Here is a 20,171-nt window from a genome sequence, read left to right as displayed (position 1 = left end):
GAAAGTTCGTGATTGGGAGCATTGTAAAGGAGCCATCTGATATGACTGATTCAGACCAACAGGCTTTTTTTACCTCCCGATTCTAGTGAATCAAGCCAAAGCCCCAGGTGACGGCTTACCTTCCACGTGGGTGAAGAGAGGGACTATGGAAAACATCACTACCAGTGAGTATTCCCATGTTTTATTGACTCTTTGACTGATCCCTGCGCTCCACTGCTGTTTGCACTGCAGCATGCACATACTTTTTCCCTGGATGGGGAAAGAGGGTTTCCATTCTGCCTATTGAAATGCTCATTTAAAGTGATACCGAAAGAAAGATGGAAAGATTTAGCTTTTAAAAGCAACAAGAGTTGTTTTTCAAAGCCAAATCTGACCGCCTCGTCCCTTGGGCACAGAATGCGCGTGCGGCGTGCGTGGTAGAGGGCAGCTTTTCTAAGGAAACTGGGAAGTGAAGCCAAGCCAGGCTTGTGGACGGATATAGTAGTGCTTCACGTGCCTTAAAAGCACTCTACAAGGTGAAGCGACAGATGGTGCATGGCTCTGTAGCATTACAAATCTGCCCTAGTCATATAAAAATGACCCTGGATAAAAGAGGAGCAACTCTGAAGCACTTCCCGGTGACGTGACGTACTCCAGCGTCCGTTTGCATTGGTTGCAACCTCACCTGTGTTCCCTGCCTTCAGCAGGGGTTGGACTGGAGAAAAGACTTCTTGAGGTCCTTCCAGCTCTGGTTTCCCCTGATTCCCTGATCATTGCTGTCATTGTCGACTTACATACATAGATGTGCAATGCAGAAATAAATCCTCACCCTCCCCTGCTGTGGAAACAGACCTCTAGTCCTTGTGATCCTGTAGTGATCATTAGCACTAGCTCCTGTTTCCAGGGTAAGAGATTCATGAACTTAGAAGCACTTGTGCAAGGGGCTGGAGAGGTGCAACACATGTGATGCCACGCGTGATTCCTGTGCCGGAGCTGGGGCCGGTGTGTGTGGCATGAGTGCAGCTGTAATCAGGGGTGAAATGCTGCCGAGGACACGGTCGTGAGCTGTGATAACGTCACAGGGTGGTTTCTGCCGGGCACCTTTTGTCACCTATGCAGAAGATCATGGCAGGCACCTGTTTCAGAGGAGCCCTGTGCTAGTCACTTTAAATACATGCAGCAGAACAGAGCCGGGTTTATAAACTGATTTCTGATGTATGCAATCAGGGAGGAACCTCACACAACTCAGCAAATGAGATATTCAATAGATGAGAAATTAAGTTACTTATGGATTTCTACAGGAGCTTGCTCAGGCCTGGTGATAAATTTGGGTTTGCCAGATAGGTCCATTTCCTCAATTTTCATCTAATGAAGTAGATTAAGCACATTTCATTTGAAGCATAGCTGGGAAATTAAATAGACACTCTCTGCAAAGGCTTCTGCGTATATTTTTTTTAAATGTTAAAATGTCAAGTTGTCCAGCAGTACCTAAAACTTATTACAAAGCAAGTAATGATGGGTAGCGTAAGGCCAGATCTTTCACCAATTAATCAATGCTCTGAGAAAGTTAGCAGTTGGAATATTTCTGGCATTGACAGCCTAAGATGCTTTCCATGGCATGCAGTGCCTAAAGCACTAAGTAAGTGAGTTTGCTAATACATAAATAGGTTGATGAGAAATGAACACTTCTTTAGTGTTTTGGGACACACGGCCTGATCTTGTGGCAAACAGCTTCTGAAGTATAAGGTAAGGTTATCAGCTTTTCTGGAGGTGTTGTGGTTTCGGATGATAGACGAAGATCCTTCAGTTAATTAGGATGGTCCTGAGTTAAGATGTATGACGTTAGGTTGCTTGCCTGACTGCTCGTTACAAGCAGGCAGAGGTCGGATTGAGCGTGTGCATGAGTTATTTTCCCTGTGGTTTACACGATGGTCCCAGCAATTCTTGCTAGCAGAAGTCACTGTGAAATGTGTTACAAACTCCAGCAGAAAGGGAAGAACTGTCTTTGGTTTGAACGAACACGTTAACGATGGCTAATAGCAGGTGGTGGAGAGCAGTGGCCAGCACCGTGTGCTGCGACTAGAGGGCCCCGATGTCCCAGCTCTCCTAAGAGGCAATGTAAAAGCGACGTCTTCCCGCAGCTTCCAGGGAGACGGGTATTAGATGCAGCGCGCGTTACCTCCAACTGCCGGAGCGGTTTTGCAACCCGATTATTGTTATTATTTATAATTATCATCATTATTTATCTAGTGACAGCGAGGCGCCTGGCACTTGTGGGAGACTCATCTGTTTATTCCCTCCGCAGAACGGAGAGAATAGGACCAGCTGTCGGGTCAAGTGACCCATTCAGCCGTCTAGTTTTGCCTGGCCCTGTCTTGCAGAGCAGAGGGACATTGGCTAGTCACGATGAAAGTCTTGAATCAAGCAAGACTACAATGAGGTATTGGAAAATGAGTTGCTTGATACTAGGTGGGCAGCGCGATGCCTGCAAAGATAGATTTAGCCCCTCCTCACCTGCCATCCCGAGTAAACACGTGCGATGAAGGGACCGTGCCCCGTACCAAATAGCTCTTTGCTTTGAAATTGCCAAAGTTTTATTATGCAATCTTAACACAGGCCACGTGCATTGAAAATGCTTGGTATTTTCTGATACTGCAGTGTAGGAAAACATACTGCTTTACTAGAAGGAGCCACCCACCACGTGGATTTGCTAATCACTTATAGCAGTGATTCAAAAGACTGTATGAACTCTGAGCTCAGGCCACCCAACCTCAAATGCATGAGTCAGAATTGAATGTCTGAAGAAAAGGCCTGTGTGAGTATGGACAAAAGGTAAAATATGAAGTCTCTCTGAGTGCCAGCGAGGTTTTTGGTTGTCCCTACATGTCGCATCATATGGAGAGGGAGGGAGAAACGAAGCAGGAAGAGAAGCGATGCGTCGTACAGTAGAAATCCTCATTTATCTTATTTACCATATCAATTAGTTCATTCTGCCACCGTAGCATGAAGTGAAATGACTGCAGTCATGTATATCTAAATGACAGCGGTGAGCGGTTTACGGCAGCGAGCCAGCCCCCACTTGTCCCAGATTTCCGGGCTGTTTTTGTGTTCTCATCATCAGTCATTATCTCCTTCTTTTCACCAACTCATAACTAACTTGTTAAACTTTCCACATTAATTGAACAACCCATGTAGGCAATTTGTCAGTTGTTCAGGAAAACAGGCCTTTGGCATCGCAGCACCCATGAAGTGATGCTGAAGAGTGTCTCCTCCCCGACACAGCCTCTCCCAATGAATCATTTTGCACTCGGTGCGGATGCTTTCATCCTTCTTGCGTCGTGGCAGTCCTGATGAACTCTGGGGATCCTTCAAATTAAATTAAATTAAATTAAATTCCTTTGGCTGTTAATGCATCTAGAGGCCTGTAGAAAGGCAGGATACAGAGGCTGTTGTCTCCATTGCAGCTGGTTTCGGTGCAGTCCAAGAATGGCCGCTGTCCCGGCTATTCGCTCTAGGTGACTTGAGCCAGAGGCCTTGTAGACACTCGATCTGAGAAGATTTGAAGACACAGAAGTGTGAATGTCACAGACACAAGGATGCAGCAATGACAGCAATTGTCACGGCACAGCCAGGTGCTGTCAAGCCAGTCTCAGTGTCGCGGCACGAGGGGCCACGGTGCAGTATGCACCACGGAGCGAGAAGAGATAAAAGCAGGAGCAAGAACAAGGCGGAGTGAAGTAGCACCAGGGCTGCGTCTGCAGAGAACCCCACAGGCATCTCCAGTAATTGTGGTAATATGAATATTCATCACATGTAGCACATCGTGTTTTCCTAATTCTGCACAGACATTAACTAATTTCTTCTCAAAACATCCTGGCACGGTATTAAATATGAATACGGTTTGTATTAAGTATTAATATGATTATGATAATGAGAAGGCTAAAATCCATTCCTGTTAAGGTGACGCCCTTTCAAGCCAGTCCACCGATGGGAAAGGTAGAAGTTATTCATGGCAACTGGCTGACAGGTTCGTGAGCATTTGGAAGGCGGTTGCAAAGCGGTTTCCATTTCTGTCAGCGAGCCCTGACTGATCAGCACAAGTGGTCAAATGATGAAGCGTTGCATTGTTTGGCATCTGCATTGGTGAGAGAGGAAATCTCCTAGTTCCTCAAGGACCGAGCGTGTAGCAAAATGCCAGTGTTATGCCTGCACAAGCACCCTTCATTTTTTTGTGCGTGAAAACATTCAGACTAGAAGAAGTGCAGGTTTTGTTGCAGGGAGCACGCAGAAACATTTTCACTAATGTGCCAAGAGTTCAGAGTAATTCTGCAAGGTCCAGCAAGAGCCGGTGCTACACGGTAGGAGACAATCGGGGGAGAGAAACAGTGCCGGAGCCACAGGGGAGATAAGAAACCATTCGAAACTTGAATTTCCCAAGGCCCAAAAGGCTCTTGGTGCTTGCATCACTTTGGGAGAGGGAGAGTAGAACCGCTGCCAGTACGAGCTAAATATGCAGCCATGGTCCCCCGTGAACAGCGAGGGAGAGGAAGGCTGCTTCGAAGGCAAAGGCCAGGAGGAAGCTAGCAGAGAGGAACTAGGAAACTATTAACTGCTTTGGCTGATTCCCTTACCTTCATCTCCACTGAAAACAAAGCAGCATTCTTGGTTTTTTGTAGGCTTTGCTATCCTAAATCACCTGAAAAGTTGCCGTTTTACTGTTTAGCCCTTTTCAGATGATTAGCAAGATGTATTATCCTTCATCGCGTCGTGCTCCCCAGAATAAGTTACGTGCTTCGTTTCTGAAAGAGTGAACTAAAAAAGGTCTTTCCTTGTAGCTGAGTGGCAGGACCTGGAGAGCCACGGCTGCTCGTTGCTCTGTTCCCCGTGGATCTCAGACTTGACTTTCGTTTTTTCCCGGTAAATGGCAGAAACTGCTCATACACATGCAACGTGCACTCGAGTTTCCAGCCGCTGGGGAAAAACGCATGCTGAATGCCAGACAACGTGGTATTTAACCATGTATTAACTGTTAAATACATTGTATTAACTGGTTAAATACCACGTTTTCTGGCATTCAATATGCACTTTTCCAATGTATTGAACAGTTTAGAAGGTAGGTCACCCTGTTGCTGAATTCACAGCACATTAGAAATTATTCATTATGCTTTTGCTTTATGTAACAGATAGCGCTAACCTGCGAACCTCTGCAAATGTGATCGTGGTGATTTTATGTTTCTCCGTGTAACTGCTAAGCAGCACCGGCCCTAGCGAACAGCTATGTATTTTCGGCAAAAAAGGTTGCCATCTATTGCCACAGTCAGTAACTCAAACCTCGAAGCGCAAAGACTTCCCGTCCTGGTACCCAGACTTTCCATCATGTTTGGGGTCTGAAAAACTAGTCAGTAGCCTCCCAGACATTTGTCCCTTACCATTGATCATTGAGGGCACAGACTTTTCAAGGTGTTTAGGCACCTGAAACAGAAGCAGAACCCCTAGGACTGGAGTTTTCCAGATTGCCCAGGTACCTCACTTCCACCTTTGAAAATATCATTACCTGCCTAAATGCCCTGAAAACCTGGCACTGGGAGGCTTATAGGGTCAGGACCGACAGTCGGAGTAGCTGAGAGCTGCTCAGACCGGAGAAGAAGTCACTGGCAGGGGTGGTTATGTGGCACGTGCCCCGCTTCTGTCCAACCACTTCTGTTAGCAACAAAGTCTCCTAAAAAGGTTAAAAAAATTAAAAATAAATAATAGCAGCTTTTAGCTTGTAAGTCCTGCACAGAAAGCTACCACAGCGCTGCCCGTGGTCATTCTTCTACACTTAATTTATGACTTTATCTGCAAGGTTATCAGCTCTGTCTTTTGTCTCTCTTAAGTTCATTTTTATATGGTCCCTAACACTGGATTTATCGCCGTACCACAGTGAATCGTGGCTACTAGGGAGCGGGAAGCAAGTGCATGCTGAAGTAAAGATCTTGGCTGCCGTGGAGAGCGTCGCCTTGCTCTCCCTGCCGCTCTTACAAACGCGTGCGGGGAAAGGGGCCGAGCAGTTTAACTCGTTCCGCTCTTCAGCTCCTGCTTTCTTGTCCCTTTGGCATTTATTTTAGCACTGTTAGTGTATGGTCTGAAAGCACAACGAGGTGCTGGAAGCAGGAAATCAAATTTATTACTTGCTGGATAGTACAAGTATGGCCAGCACCCAGACAGCCGTTCACTTTCTGTCTGAGTAAAAGTTCAATTTGTTTCACCTGGCAGCAGCCCTGGTGCCTCCTCTGCCACCCCTCGGCACTCCTCTTCCCACTTAGTACAACTACCAGACTAAAACATTTCATCAAAACTTTCATTTTGGGGGGAAAAACAATATTTTGCATGAAGTTTTGTTTCAGTGAAAATGATATACTTTTAAAAAAAAATATTAAAAATCAGATTTTCTGGTCTTTGAAGCTCAAAATTTGAATGACAAAAATCTGGTTTGGAGGGTGGTGGAAAAACTAAAAATGCTCTTGAAAAACATTTTAAAAAAATGGAATAATGCCTTTTTTTTGTGCTGAAAATACATAACTGTTTGCTAAGCCTGGTGCTGCTTGGCAGCTGCAAAGAGAAATGTAAAATCACCGCCCATCAATCTGCAGAGGACACGGGGAGGATGCAGCAATCTGGGCTGCTTGCTAAACCGGGTCATTTCAAACGACATTCCCACGGCCGTCGGCAGGGTTACCCCGAGGAAGACGGAGCACAGGCCACACCTGCAGACCGCGTGTCTGTCTCCTGGAGAGAGCACGTGGGACCAGGAGCCGGGGCAGAGAGGACGAGTGGCCCAGCGCCCTCTCCCAGCGTGATGCCATGGCTGAGGGGGCCGGTGTCATCCCGAGCAGGAGCAGGGCGGTGACTTTCCCTCTGCACTCGGGGCTGCTCCTTACTGTGTTGGTTCGAACGTTGGAAAGGACCTGGAAACGAGTTACCAAGATGATTGGAGAGCTGGGAGAAACACCAGCGAGAGGGTGTTTGTGTAGCTTGTTGCAGAGCCTGAGAGGTGAGCCCGTTGCAGTGTCGAAACACTTCACCCGGCGTAGAAAGGGGCTCGTTAGACTAGCAAAGAAAGGCAAGCGGGAATGGGCGAAGCTGAAGCCAGAGGAATTCAGATCAGATTAGACACAAATGTTTAACAGGGAAGGTGATTAAACCCTGGACTGAGCTGCCAAGGCAAAGGTTGGACTCGCCATCTTTCTATGCCTCCAAATCCAGATTGGACAGCTTTCTGGAAAAGCATGTTAGCCAAGCCCGAGTCATTGGGCTCCGTGCGAGGGCAGCGGGTGAAAGCTAATGGCCTTTGCTGGACTGAAATCACCAGCATATGTCGTGTGACACAGGCCAGCGCCTGACAACAGGAGCCTGCTCTGTGCCAGCAGTGCAGGAGCAAAAGGCGTCACATCCCATTACCCCAAAGCCATCAATTCCTGCTACACCTTATTGTTTAAGTATTCGGACTGCTGCTTCCTAGAGCAGTTTTGTCCGTGATGCCTCTTAGGTCTGTACCAGAAAAATATAGCTCTTCATATTTAGCTAGGCTATGAAGGCAGTGCTGGTTTCTGTATAACTGTCCTGGGCAAGTCATGTACCAAAGCGCAAGGGAATCGCAGAAGCCGCGTACCAAAGCGCAAGGGAATCGGAGAAGCCGCGTACCAAAGCGCAAGGGAATCGCAAAAGCGGCGTACCAAAGCGCAAGGGAATCGCAGAAGCCGCATACCAAAGCACAAGGGAATCACAAAAGCCGCGTACCAAAGCGCAAGGGCATCGCAGAAGCCGCGTACCAAAGCGCAAGGGCATCGCAGAAGCCGCGTACCAAAGCGCAAGGGAATCGCAGAAGCGGCGTACCAAAGCGCAAGGGAATCGCAAAAGCGGCGTACCAAAGCGCAAGGGAATCGCAGAAGCCGCGTACCAAAGCACAAGGGAATCGCAAAAGCGGCGTACCAAAGCGCAAGGGCATCGCAGAAGCCGCGTACCAAAGCGCAAGGGAATCGCAGCTCTCAGGTGAAACATGCCAAGAGTAACTTGTTTGCCCTGATCCCGGCTCGGGGAGGCAGTCAGATCCCAGGAGGGGATCTCCCATGGTGTGTTCAGGTTGCAAGGCTCTCGTGTCCTATTGTCATTGGCTTGAGTGGAGCGTCAGGCCAGCTGCACCCTACCTGTTCTCGAAATGCAGGTGATTTTCGGTCTCCCCCCACAGTATGACTGAAGCTGGCATCTTGGCCCTAACCAGCCTGAGAAAGAGGGCAAGTGAAGGTCGGATGAGAGCAGATCACGTGGAAGGAGAGGACTCTTCTGTATGCGGTTGCATGAAGAGCTGCAGAAAAACCAACGCAACGCAAGGCCTGCCCATCGGAGTCGCTCCTCTGCAAACAGAGCACCGCCGGGAAGATGCAGCACATGCACGACGTGGAAGTGGGTGCTCCTAAGGTTTGCCGGCGCCTGAGATCATTTAGCGAGCAAATTTGGGTGGTGGAGCTTCCATTATCTTCCTAGGGAGCCATGCTGGCGTGGTGTCGCCACTCCAGACTGCACAGCGGGGGTCTGCTCGCCTCCTGCAGGGAACACTATCTTGCAGCTCTCTCAAGCTGTGCCCGCCTGCTGAGGCTGTTAATGGCATCTCTGGGAGCAGATACAACTGTAATGAATTGCCAGATGTCTGACCCCTCGCTTGAGGCGGCGAAGTCCGTCCTTTAGCAGTAACCGAGCCAATAGCTCTACGCAGGGCTGCAGCTGAGAGCACAGAGCGTGCAGCCTCTCGCCTTTCATTTGGGAAGTATCCTCCCCATGAAAACGCAGGTTTCACTGAAACCTTGGCTGGCTTTCTGGGTGTCTCCTGAATCATCTTCCAAGATCCACCGCAGATCTTCTTCCCTTTCCCCAGGGCAACGCGGGAGAATGACCGGCTTCCTCCGTGCACTTGGCACCGCATCCCGCACGTACGCCAAGCCAGGCGGGCCGGTGCCAGATCACAGGCTGTCTGCTGTGCCAAGTCTAACTGTCCTTTGCTGGGGACTCGAGCTCACAGCCTGTGCTTTGCTGCATACAAGCAAAGTCCAAAGTCACAGCAAGTCCTAAGGGGCATAAAACACCCGGGCACAAATGAATGCAATTATCGCAGGAACGTACCGATACATCGGTATAAATCTTTGCTCAGTCGCCATCTGTTGCATAAGGCGAAGCAGGTTCACTGGATATAAATGACGGGCTGTAACGAATGCCTGCCTGTCCCTTCTGGACTCTCGGCAAGGCTTCATTAACTTCCCTGAGCGGAGGAGTCAAGGTCGGAGTCTGCCAGGTGTCGCTTCCTTTTGAAAACCAGCGTCGTTGTCATTTTCCTTTGCTGCCTGTGCTGGAAGTGAGCATTTTTATCAAAGCTAAATTTCTGTTACCATGATGATTCGTGTTACCATAGCACCGAGGAGCACAAGTCACAGGCAGAGACCCTGCTCCCTGAGGCAGCATTGCAGGAGAGACTTTGCATTCCTGGGAAGCTGGTGATGGACTCTCTTGCTCTCTGAGCATCCTTGTTTCTGCTGCCCGAGCACCCGTGTTTGACTTGAGCGTGTTAGTTAGTCCGTGCGCTGGACTTCTCCGGGCTGGGCCGTCGCCTGCATTCGAAAGGCAAGTGCCTCTGGTGCAGTAGTTTTGGCAGCGCACACCTTGCCACAGGTAATGCTGGGTGGAAGACGTTCGCCTAAATCAAATGTAGTTGGAAGCAGAGACATGCCAGCTTCAACAGCTTTCAGCAGGGAGTGATTGAGTCTCTCTCCCCACTTTGGGCACACAAGTGTACCCCCACACCCAAACTGGGCATGGACTGCGATGTGGGACTAGATTTGGTTGAATCCTGATTCAAAGCAACCGGGGACAAAAAAACCTTCTGTGCCCTGAATCACAAAGCTCATGAACTTGGACGCCGCCGGTGCGACCCCCTGCGCCCAGCTTTCAGCTGAAACCTCTGTTCTGCAAACAGATACGAGACAGCTGTACAGGCAGGAATGGCTCGTGTTTGTTGCAATGCAGAACGACATTAAAGTGCGATCTGCTTTAGCAGCAAGAGCCCTTCAGGAGTGTGCTCCAGCACTCGGGGAGGGATGCAGCTGCCCTGCAGGAACGGTGCTGCTCGCTGGCGTGCAAGGACAAGGACTGGTTGATGCACCTGTGCCGGAGGCGGCAGGCTCTGCCCACCTGTGCGTGCGTCAGGGGGAAGAGGGGCAGGCCAGGACCATGGCATCCTCCATCCCCCAACCACGACCCTATGCTTTTCGCAGCCAGCCTGCTAATTGCTGCTCATCCGCTGCAGCTCACAGCAAGCCCAGGCTGCGGTTTGGCCACCCCTGCCCAAATCCCGTTCCCCTGCGATGCTGAAATGCACCCACTCCACCATGCCGAGACCTCCCCCACGTGCACCGGGTGGTGGTTAGGAACCAGCCACACGTGCCGCCTCGTAAACTAGCACTCCTTAAAGAAGGTTTGAACGGAAACCTACTTCGAGCTGAGCTAATGAATGGGCTGTCTTGGCCCAGAGGCTTTGTGCCAGTCTCTTATTCTATCAGCGAGCCTATTTGGTAACCTCCATCATCGATCCGCGAGTTTCCTGTACGCCAAAGGCTGAGCTCTCCCGTCGGAGGCAGAAGCAGTTAAACTTTTGCCATCCGATCGTATCTTCCGATGCCGTTACCGTGCACCGGCTGCGTTTCACCTCCTCTTCACCATTTTGTTCTGCGACCTGTCAAGGGTCACGTCCCCAGGCAGTTAAAACAGCAAAGTCAACCGGACTCCATAGGCCGAGCACGAGAAACTGCTCACGGGCGTCTGCGGGATCCCGCCTGGCGGTGGCTTTTCATCCTGCAAGGTTGCAAGGATATGGTCTCCGGACCGTGGGACTGCTCTAGCGTATCTGGCACCTGCCCGTTCATGTTGCCTCGTTGCACTGTTTCCTTTGCTTGTTTGCTTTCACCAAGAAACTGGGCTAGATCTCTGTTGCCGTCCCGAAGCAGGTGTGGGGTCTGTGCACGCACGCAGGGAGAGGGAGGAAAACACCAGAAGTGTCAGTGGGATCAGAGCCACCCCCCAGCTCCCTTGTGCTCTCTATAATGTCCTAAATGGTGTGCATCTCCAGATGGATGCACGTGCACTGTTAATGCGGACGTGACCTTGGTGTGCACAGCAGTGAGCAGGCCACCTAGGACCGCTGTGCACGGCAGCTACCTGGTGAGTCCCAGGGCACAGGGAGGAACATGCCTCTCCCCAAAACCCAACCTCTGGCATCCCCATGCATGGCTCTGGGCAAGGGACAACCCTGGGGCTTTGGCTCAGGGCAGCGCCCTGTTGTCCGTGGCTTTTCGGACACACGCAGCCCCAGGCACGGAGCCCAGCTGCCCCTTGCTGAGTACGGGACCGCTGGCAGAAACGGATGCTATCCAGGGAGAGCATCGAACCGGGTGTCTCTAATGACCCATCCCCTATTCGATACCCTCCCTGGCTCCACCATTCATCAGGTTAGAGATGTGGGAGGAAAAACCTCCAACTGGTCTGGTTTGTAGCCATCAGTAGGTCCGTCATGCAGAATTTATCCAGTCCCTTTCGAACCTGGTCGTGCTGCGTGTCCCCACCACCTCCCGTGGCAATGAATTCCACCCGCTAACGACGCGTTACTAATCGCTTCCTGCACCACGGCAGTGCAGCTCCCTCCGTGGAGCAGCTCCGCTCGCGCCAGGACACGACGTGCAGGCAGCCGTCCCGCGGACATCGTACAGTGCAGCAGGCCTGCGACAGCTGACTTAACACGACTGATACGTGGAGCATTCAGCTCAAAGCCTGTCTGGCACTCGGTTCAAACCCACTGACACGTGTGCCCAGAGCAATAGCAAGCCTTGCTGACAGCAGTAGGAGGGGTGGAAAGGTCTACCTGCAGTCAAGTCTTCTCAAGACCGGAGCCTCGGTTTGCAAAGCGTTTCATTGCAGATGTGTTCGGACCTGCAAATTTTGGATAAAAAGCTGACTGCATTTTTTTGCTTGCCCACGAGGCTGCTGCTCACAGTTCGCTCCTGGTAGAGGTCGCAGAAGACAAAATGCGTGGTGTTTCCCCTGGGTCTCTGATTAGCTGAGCCTGCCCTGTGCATTCAGGATTCAGGTAAAAAATATGAGCGGTGGTTTGCCCGCAATAGCTGATCTAGCGTTATGTGAGCAAGAAGCAGTCAGCTTGAACCTGGCAGAGGAAGCCATTTCATTTAGCTTCTCAAAGAGAGGCGTTGTGTTTTTGCTGACGGGTACGATCTATCTGCAAAAAATAAGACCAGGAAGCCCTTTGCCTGCCCTGTGTCTGTCTGTCCGTGCAGCGACGGCACCTAAGCTGTCACCTCATTATTTTGTTTAATTCTGTCACGTAGTACCAAACAGCAGGGTTGTAATTTAGCCTCCTTATAATGGTGCGGGAGCAAAGCCATAGTTAAGGTTGCACCTGGATATTGCAGATAGCCTCCGTTGCAGTTCTGCAAGGAGAAAGTTCCCCGATTCGAAGTTGTGACTCTTAGGAGGAGAAGGGACCTCGCGGGTCGCCGACTCCCGCCCCTGCCGCCTCGGGCACTCAGCCAGAGGCATCATCTCCCTAATTCCCTTCCGATCTGCCCACCAGCGGGCTGCAAAGCCAGCATCTGCATGTATTTAGTTAGCTTATTTCAGTGTACAGCAACACACAGCTCTGCTGCCAAGGCCCCGGGTACCTTGCCAGGTTATTAAATACATCAAATCAAAATGCATATCTCAGTCAACTTCAGTTTTTCTGGCAAGCCACAGCGCTTAATAGGAACGCCCAATTCTGTAATGCAATTTCCCCCCCCCCACACACATGCCCGTAGTCTTCTGTAAGGAGAAATTAAGGGGCCATGGAGCATGCCCTGACAAATGTGCAGCGGGGCCCGCTGCTCCCTCGGCAAGGACGTCGATCCGCACCTTCGCTGCCAGCAGCTGAGAGAGGGCAAACCTGGGAGAGAGGTGGCCGGTCATGCCCGTTAGAGATGGTGAGCAAAAAACCAGGCTCCGGGTGCGTCGATGATAACCACTGGTCTCCAGACCTGAACGAGGCTTTCAGTTTACAATACGACCACTTAGCAGGTCCGTGACCAGATACAGCTCCACGTAGAGCAGATTGCAGTAATCTAGTCGTATGGCTTGGCTGAGAGCTGTGCTATCCCCCTAAAATAGCGCCCGACACGCGTAACACAACCAACAGGCTTCATCCCACCTCGATGCTGCAGCAATTAGCAGCGCTCCATCCGCCAGCAAAACCACAAGGAGACGCTGAACTTCACCCTGCACGTGTTTTAAAAGGTGAATGTCAGTTGTGTTGAGCTGGCTCCTTTGCTTGCGCACGCCTGGACGGGGAGCTGTGTGTACAAGCTGTGCCGTGACCCGTACGTAGGGCATTAAGGTCCCTGACTTGATCACTGGGGCCCAGCAGACACGTAGTATTTAGTTGCATTTTTGCCCTATGTGATCCCTGTTGTCCATCTGAATAAAACCCAGCGCTGTCGGTGCAACATCCTCGTGCCCGATGTGTTTAGAGATCAGTGGAGCTAAATGGGCTTGAGCGTGCATGAGGTCTGTGTTTCCTCCGTGCCAGTAGCCCTTCCATTAGCTCCAGCAGGGACCATATGCATGTGTTCCCTCTCCTTGTAATTAACTTTTATGGGTTTTTTCCAAGAGAAATGAAAACTTATGCGTGTTGTGGCAAAACAAAAAGGGGATAAAGGATAACAACAGAAATAAAGCTAACAGTCAGAAAGTGTTCAGGCAATATATAAATAACAAGAATAATGAGTTGATGTTCAACTGCTGTAAAGAAGAAATTGTCAGTTTGTTATGTGGTGCCATATGTTTTGGTGAAATAGTCATTAAAAAAGACAAAAGTTAGCAATATTTCCTAAGTTATTTTTACTGGCCCTTTTTCCATGAGGAGGAAAGTGGTCACCAGACTAGAATTGCAAATACTTGACAACAATGAAGATTATTTTTAGAGCACAGCCTTCTCAAGAAGTATTTCGCTCAGACTAGATCTTACTGAATGCACATGGCAGATTCCCATACTTAGCTACGTACGTGATGCTCCTCTGCAGGCTTTGCAAGCTAACGCTGGAGGATTTTGTAGCGCAGAGGGCTGGAAGGTCTTCAGCAGCCATCTGCCGTCGCTTCGCAGAACAAACCTGCGCGGTTGAGGTCTCGGGCCACATCCCTTCTGGCGCTGAAAAGCCATCCCAGGTAGTGAGGGAGAGAGGCGAAGGGGGCACCGTACTGCAGAGGTTTTGGCTGCCACCGTGGTCCTATGGGAGCCCTGCAGGTATTCACAGATGAACTGGAGTTACTCTAGCCAATGCAAGTCCCCCCCTGCATGCCCCGGCACCCTTCATAGCTCCTAGCTTTCAAGGTAGCAAAGAATCGCGGTTGCACATGACATCCTGCGCTGAGCACGGCTTCACTGAGCCCCGGGAGCACTGGCTTTGGGTTTCTGCGGATGGTACCCATCCCTACCTATTTGTGCCGGTCCTTCGTGGGTGTTGGTTGTAGCCATGTTGGTGTAAGGGTATCGGTAGCATGTTGTGACGTTTCCATTTCAAATGGCAACGTTCAATCTCTTCCATGCTTTAGGAAGGGTGTTTGTGCCCGAAAGCTTGCAAAGAACATTTCTTTTACAACTACCCGGTTGGTCTAATGCAAGATATCACATCTGCCCAGAGAACCGTGTCTGCTGTTCCTCTGCATCCTTCTTTAGTGCCGTGTTTTTCCACGCATTAGCTTCTTTCCACTGGTTTGATTTCCAGGTAGCTAAAAAGTCCCTTGTGTGTTGCCAGCATCAGTCTCCTGTGGCTCTTCTGTGCTGAAATGGCTTGTCATCGAGCCCTCGGCGTCATGCCCTTTGCAGCTGCCGCCCCTCTGGGATTCCTCTCCCTTATAGTTCCTCCAGTTTATCTACTGGTACTTGCAACTGGTGCAATCTTCCCTTTTGAAGTCCGGTGTCTTTGCTGTGCAGTTCTCGTGCCGTCACGCCCTTGGGATCAGGACGTCCTTCCTGGTGCACTATTGTGAACCGGTTCGGTTTGAGAGGCTAGTCCACCCCCTTCCCTTGTGCATGAGTCTGGAGAGAGACCTGGTTAAAATGCATGCTGCCTACCCAAGCGCTCTCAGAGTATGCCTGGGATGTGCTCAGGACATGACATTTGGATTCATTCATTTTTGTAAATCACACTTTTTTTCCCCCCCAAGCAAATAATAAATCCCGTGAGAGGCTGGAGGGAGAGGTGAGCAGTGCAGCGGCGCCGGGGGGTGGGAAATGGCACTTAACATATGGTGGCATCAAGGCTTGGAGCACCGAGGTGGCCACCCCAGCCCCACCACTGCCGTGACTTTCCTCCCTTCCCACCTGCCTTCAACATGCCAAGTCAGCCCTTGTGCCTTGCTTCTACCTCGTGCCCCATCAACCTCCCAGGAGCTGCCCAGAGCTCATTCCACTAAAGGACAAAAAGGACAAAAATATCTCCGGGGCATTGTTTTTTGCTGGGCACGTTCCCTCCATCTCTCCCCGCGAGCCTACTCGAGGAGGATGACACCGAGGCGGGGAGCTCGTGTTTCACAGCAGTTCCCAGCAAGCGGTAACACAGTTCTCGGGGATCGTTCCCAGGGTATGTCGACGCTGGCTCCGGGCTTTCTTGTTACTGGGATTTCTTCTTCTTACTGAGACTTCAGTAACAGTCAAGAGATGAAAGCATATTCCCGGAGCGAGAGGTCCACTCCAGAGTCCATGCTCTCTGCTGAGTTGCACAGGCTCTGCATGATGTTTCCAAGGTTGAGTTAACGAACCTGCGGCCTGGACCTCTTACTTCTTCATGCTTGTCTACTAACTTGGCTTTATTAAATCTGACCTGGAAAATAACGATCATTTTACTGTTGCTTTCCTACCTGCATGATGATTCTCTGAAGGACTGCTGGAAAATGTGTCTTCACCTTTTGGCAGGTGTTCCTGGACAGAAAGCTAAGTTGTTGGACATCCTACTGATGAGGTTTGTGGCTTGTTAAGCTGTAGGAAGTTGATGCTAAAATCCCAGACCTGGATCAAAAAACTAACTGACCCCAGTGCTGTCATAGAGCGCATATAGCTGCCTACCAACACTGTTCCCACCTGACTCAAAGAGGCATTGGTAGGCATTTATATTGAGTGGTGCATTTATATGTAGCGGTGGCTGCCCAGCTCTGTTTCACCGTCGTTAGGGACCTTCCAGATCGTGGGGTCCAGCCCCTGCGCACGTAGCATCCGTGCTGTGTGGTTCGTGGTAAAAAGACAGTGGAGCTAAAAAGGAGGCTTCTCAACATCTGTGAGTCTGGAACAAGCATTAGCTTCATCCAAATCAAGCTAATGAAGTGAGCGGCCGGCTATTGAGCGGGCTGCGATAGCTGGTCTAGGGAGACAAGGTCATGTGCACCAAACAAAAGTATGACTTTATCCATATCCATTGCACTAGTTAACGCCGAAATACTTTATGGACGTGACAAATACTGCTGCAGGCTGGTCAAGTGTACTGATCATTTGGGATGTATTTGGTTTTGAGATGAATGTGCAGAAAGGGGGGGGGGGAGGGTTATTTATTTATTTTTGCCATGTCTCGGTCGGTCTAGTAAAAGGTATCATCTCTGAACCAAGAGGTCTGGATTTTTGCATTCCTTCTGATCATTTTGAGTGATTTACGCAACATGACCATATGCCTAGGGAAGGGCCTGTTTCCCCATAATGCTCTGCGACTAACACGCTGACCCAAGTACCGGTGTGCTTTCACACTCAGTCTGCATAAAGTGCATTAATAAGGGAAAGAAGCCATTTACAGGCTGTGACTAATGAACAGTTCAGGTGCAGAGCTCATCCTAGGACCCAGAGTTGGAAATCTGAATTGATACCTGCCAAAGGCCCTTCAAGAACTGGTTCGGTTTTGTTCTTTGGGGTGCCCGGACAGAGAAACCCCTTGAGTGTTTCCCCCTTGGCGATACAAGTTAAACCCTTAAACATTTGTGCTGGTAACAGATGTGTTAAACAAAGTGATGCTGTAGCCGTGATGGGCCAGAGATTATGCAAGAGGCAGGGATTTCTCAGGGTGACATCTTTTATAATACAGCTTATCCAATAAAAGAAATCCTTGCCTCTTGCTAAGCAAAGCCTTACCGCCGCTGCCTCCTGACCTACCCCACCGGCATTTGGCTAGCCACAGAGATAGCACGGCAGCCCCACGCTGTGCCCGCTGAACTCCACGCTGCCCTGGCACATAGCTGCCACGGCCCAGCTGGCCTCGCTGAAAGCCAGCTCCGGTATCTCTGCTCTGCCCTGCAGTCTTGCATGTAAACCCACAGCCTGGACACATCCCGTGGGCACCTGGAGACATCCCATGGGAGGTAGCATCTCTCTTTTGGGCATTGGAGCCCGTAGAGTCGACAGGATTGCTACTAGAGATGTGTCTCAAATCGGAGACCCTATGCACGGTGCCTGGACGTAGTGTCGGGACTGGGCTAAACCTTTTGCGCTATACATCTGCAAGCCCAGGCGCGCATGGTGGGTGCAAGTGGGCAAGCTAGCTTTGCTCCAGACGTGCTATAGGCAAGCGTTTTCATAGCACCATGGAGGAGTTGGCAGCCAGCCCTCTTCTCCAGCTGGGCTGAAGATGTGGGGAAGTGCAGTAGTTATCTACGGCCAACCCACGTTTGCCTTCTGATGGGCGGGAGAAGTCCCCTCAATGCTGTGCTTTTAAAAAATATTTTGGGAATAAAAGTCTGTTTCTTTCCGAATAGAAATAGATTCGGGTGTAGTCTGCAAACACCTGCACACCATGATAGGCTTTTCCACTCTTTCCTTTTCTAATCCACAGGAAGCAGAAGATAACAAATGCCTTTCTGGGGTCTAGGCAGACAAGGTTCCTTGGGTGAATTTGATATCTTTTATTAGACCAACCCAAATGGTTGGAGAATAGTTATTAAGCAAGCTTTCGGGTTCAAAAACCCTTTCTGGGGTCTATGTGTTTGTTGGAGGTTTCCTTAAAAAAGGCGAAGCGATATGGCGGTCTTTCCCTAAAGATTCGACTCTCCTGAGGGCTGTCTGTCTGCAGCCGTTTCACGAGGCAGCGTTTTCACAGGGTCCCGGGGCCGTAGGGTTGGAAGCGACCTGGGGGGTCGCGTAGCCTGAGCCCCTGCACAAAGACAAGCGGCGTTCTTGCTGAACCGCCCCAGGCAGGTGCCGCTGTCGGTGCTCTTCACGGTAAAGGAGGCCATGCCGCATCCCGATGCAGCTTGTGCCGTTGCCCTGCAAGTCTTGTGCTTAGGAGGATTTAATGGAAATCTGAACCGCTGCAGTTTAAACCCGTCGACTCGTGCCCCACACTGTGGGGAGGGAGACCCGTCGATCTTCCTCCTCTTTGTAGCTGCAACGATTTGAAAATTGCTATCGCGTCCCCGCTCCAGACTGACGACACCTCGTTCCTTTAGCTCTGCCTCGTGTGGCGGCTTGCATTTCTACCCCGTTAGCATCTTTCTGATTTCTTGACATCCTTCCTAAAAAGCAGTTCCCACAGCTGCACACGCTGCTGCAGGGAGGCCCAGCCAGGACCTAGCAGACTGTGGTGTCATCACCTCCCATGTCTTCCTGCTGGTATTGCAGCCAAAAATTGCATTTGCTTTTGTTATTACAGCATCGCAATGCTGACTCACGCTGAACTGGTGATTCATCGTCGGTCCCAGCTCCTTCGCAGCCGCGTTACGGCCAGGTCAGACGGCCCCTGTTCGGTCATTTCTCCCCGATACTGAACACCTTTTCTGTGTTGAATTTCACGTTTAATTTATAGCTGCCTCTCGAGGTCTTTGCCAGTCCTTGTCCCATCCTGCAAAGTGGTTGCAACCCTTCTCCCTTTCGTATCCTCTGCAGACTCGATCCGGAAGCTCTCCATTCCTATACCCAAGTCATTCATAAAAATGGTAATTGGCCCTTTTTTACCCTGCTTGAAACCTTCTGGCAATTGGATATCCATGCATTTGTAGTCACTCCTGGCTTGCGCTTATTCAGGTAATTATGGATCTGTTCGATGGCAATCCTGACTGACCCAAACATGTCCAATTACTTATGAGAATGGCTTGCGGGACTGTGCACGCTGCAGTGCAAAGGCGCAAAACCCCGTCAGTTGAAAACGAACTCCAACACTGAGCTTCTGGCAGCACATGGCCCCTTAAACATCATACGATGCGATCGTCAGATTGGATAGTCACCGCAAATAAAACTTGGCCTCCCCGCTTTGACCAGCTCTGTTCAAATCGTGCCGTAATCCTTTATAGTCAGCATCTGGAAGAGGTCAAATACTTGTGGCACCTGGTACGTCTTGCTGAGGTGTGGCCTGTCTGATCCACACAAAGCCTTGGCCTTTTATTTAAAACAACAACTGGAGCAGTGCAGCATTAAGCATTTCGGGGCTTTCCAGCCTGCATTTGCCCAGGAGCACATTAGATATGTCTGACCCTGTAAACGGGAGGTTTGCCCCATCAAAAGCCCAGGGGCTTCAGGCTAGGTTAGGAGGTGGTTAGGGTGGGAGGGGGGGTGGCCCAGGAGTGGGCAGAGAGCTAACCAGGAAAGGCTTTGGGGTCCCTGCAGCCTGTTCTGGCGAAGGGAATACCGCTGTTTCTTGTTACGTTGTCTGTTTTAGCATTGGAGGTAGTACATCCCCCGTGCACGCGGGCCCTCAAGAAAGAGCCCCCCATAGCGTCTAACAGAGCCGGTGCTCACAAGGTCTAGCGGTCGTGTCCAGGTGAAAGCTGGTTTGGAAAGTTGAAGCCCTTCTGTGGTGATGCCAGCGACGCCGGTTGTGCCGGGGGCCCGGCTGCGTTTGCCCCAGCTCTGGGAGCGGGGCCTGAGCGGGACAGCAGGATGTGCAGAGGCGGCATTCGCCCTGTGTCACCAGTTTCAGCTCCTACACGTCCAAAGAAAAGCTGGATAGAAACCAGCTCCTGAGTTGTGACGCATTTTCAAGCACTAACTTTATAGCTGGTCGGCTCTTTTTATAGCTGAGGTCATGACTTTGCACGTGGGGCTGGTTTAAATTTATAGCATGTTTAACCAGTTAACTCTGCAGCCATGACTGCACCTG

At 50.4% G+C, this 20,171-nt stretch overlaps 1 protein-coding gene across 6 annotated transcripts in view; it reads left to right on the top strand.

Annotated features, from left to right (window-relative positions):
- Positions 1 to 20,171, top strand: part of HTR2C (5-hydroxytryptamine receptor 2C) — a 370,182-nt gene that overhangs the window by 322,882 nt on the left and 27,129 nt on the right. For 5 of the 6 annotated variants that reach the window (XM_059732933.1, XM_059732931.1, XM_059732934.1 and 2 more), the window contains one exon: positions 87 to 164. The exons of the other annotated variant lie outside the window; for it this stretch is intronic. In XM_059732933.1, the coding sequence (XP_059588916.1) occupies positions 87 to 164 (78 nt within the window). The remainder of the gene's footprint in view (positions 1 to 86; positions 165 to 20,171) is intronic. 6 annotated transcript variants of the gene reach the window in all.

The sequence above is a fragment of the Alligator mississippiensis genome, chromosome 8, assembly GCF_030867095.1.
Source record: "Alligator mississippiensis isolate rAllMis1 chromosome 8, rAllMis1, whole genome shotgun sequence".
Classification (NCBI taxonomy): Eukaryota; Metazoa; Chordata; order Crocodylia; family Alligatoridae; genus Alligator; species Alligator mississippiensis.
The sequence above is the reverse complement of the archived record's forward strand: the minus strand, read 5'-3'. Positions and strand labels throughout refer to the sequence as shown.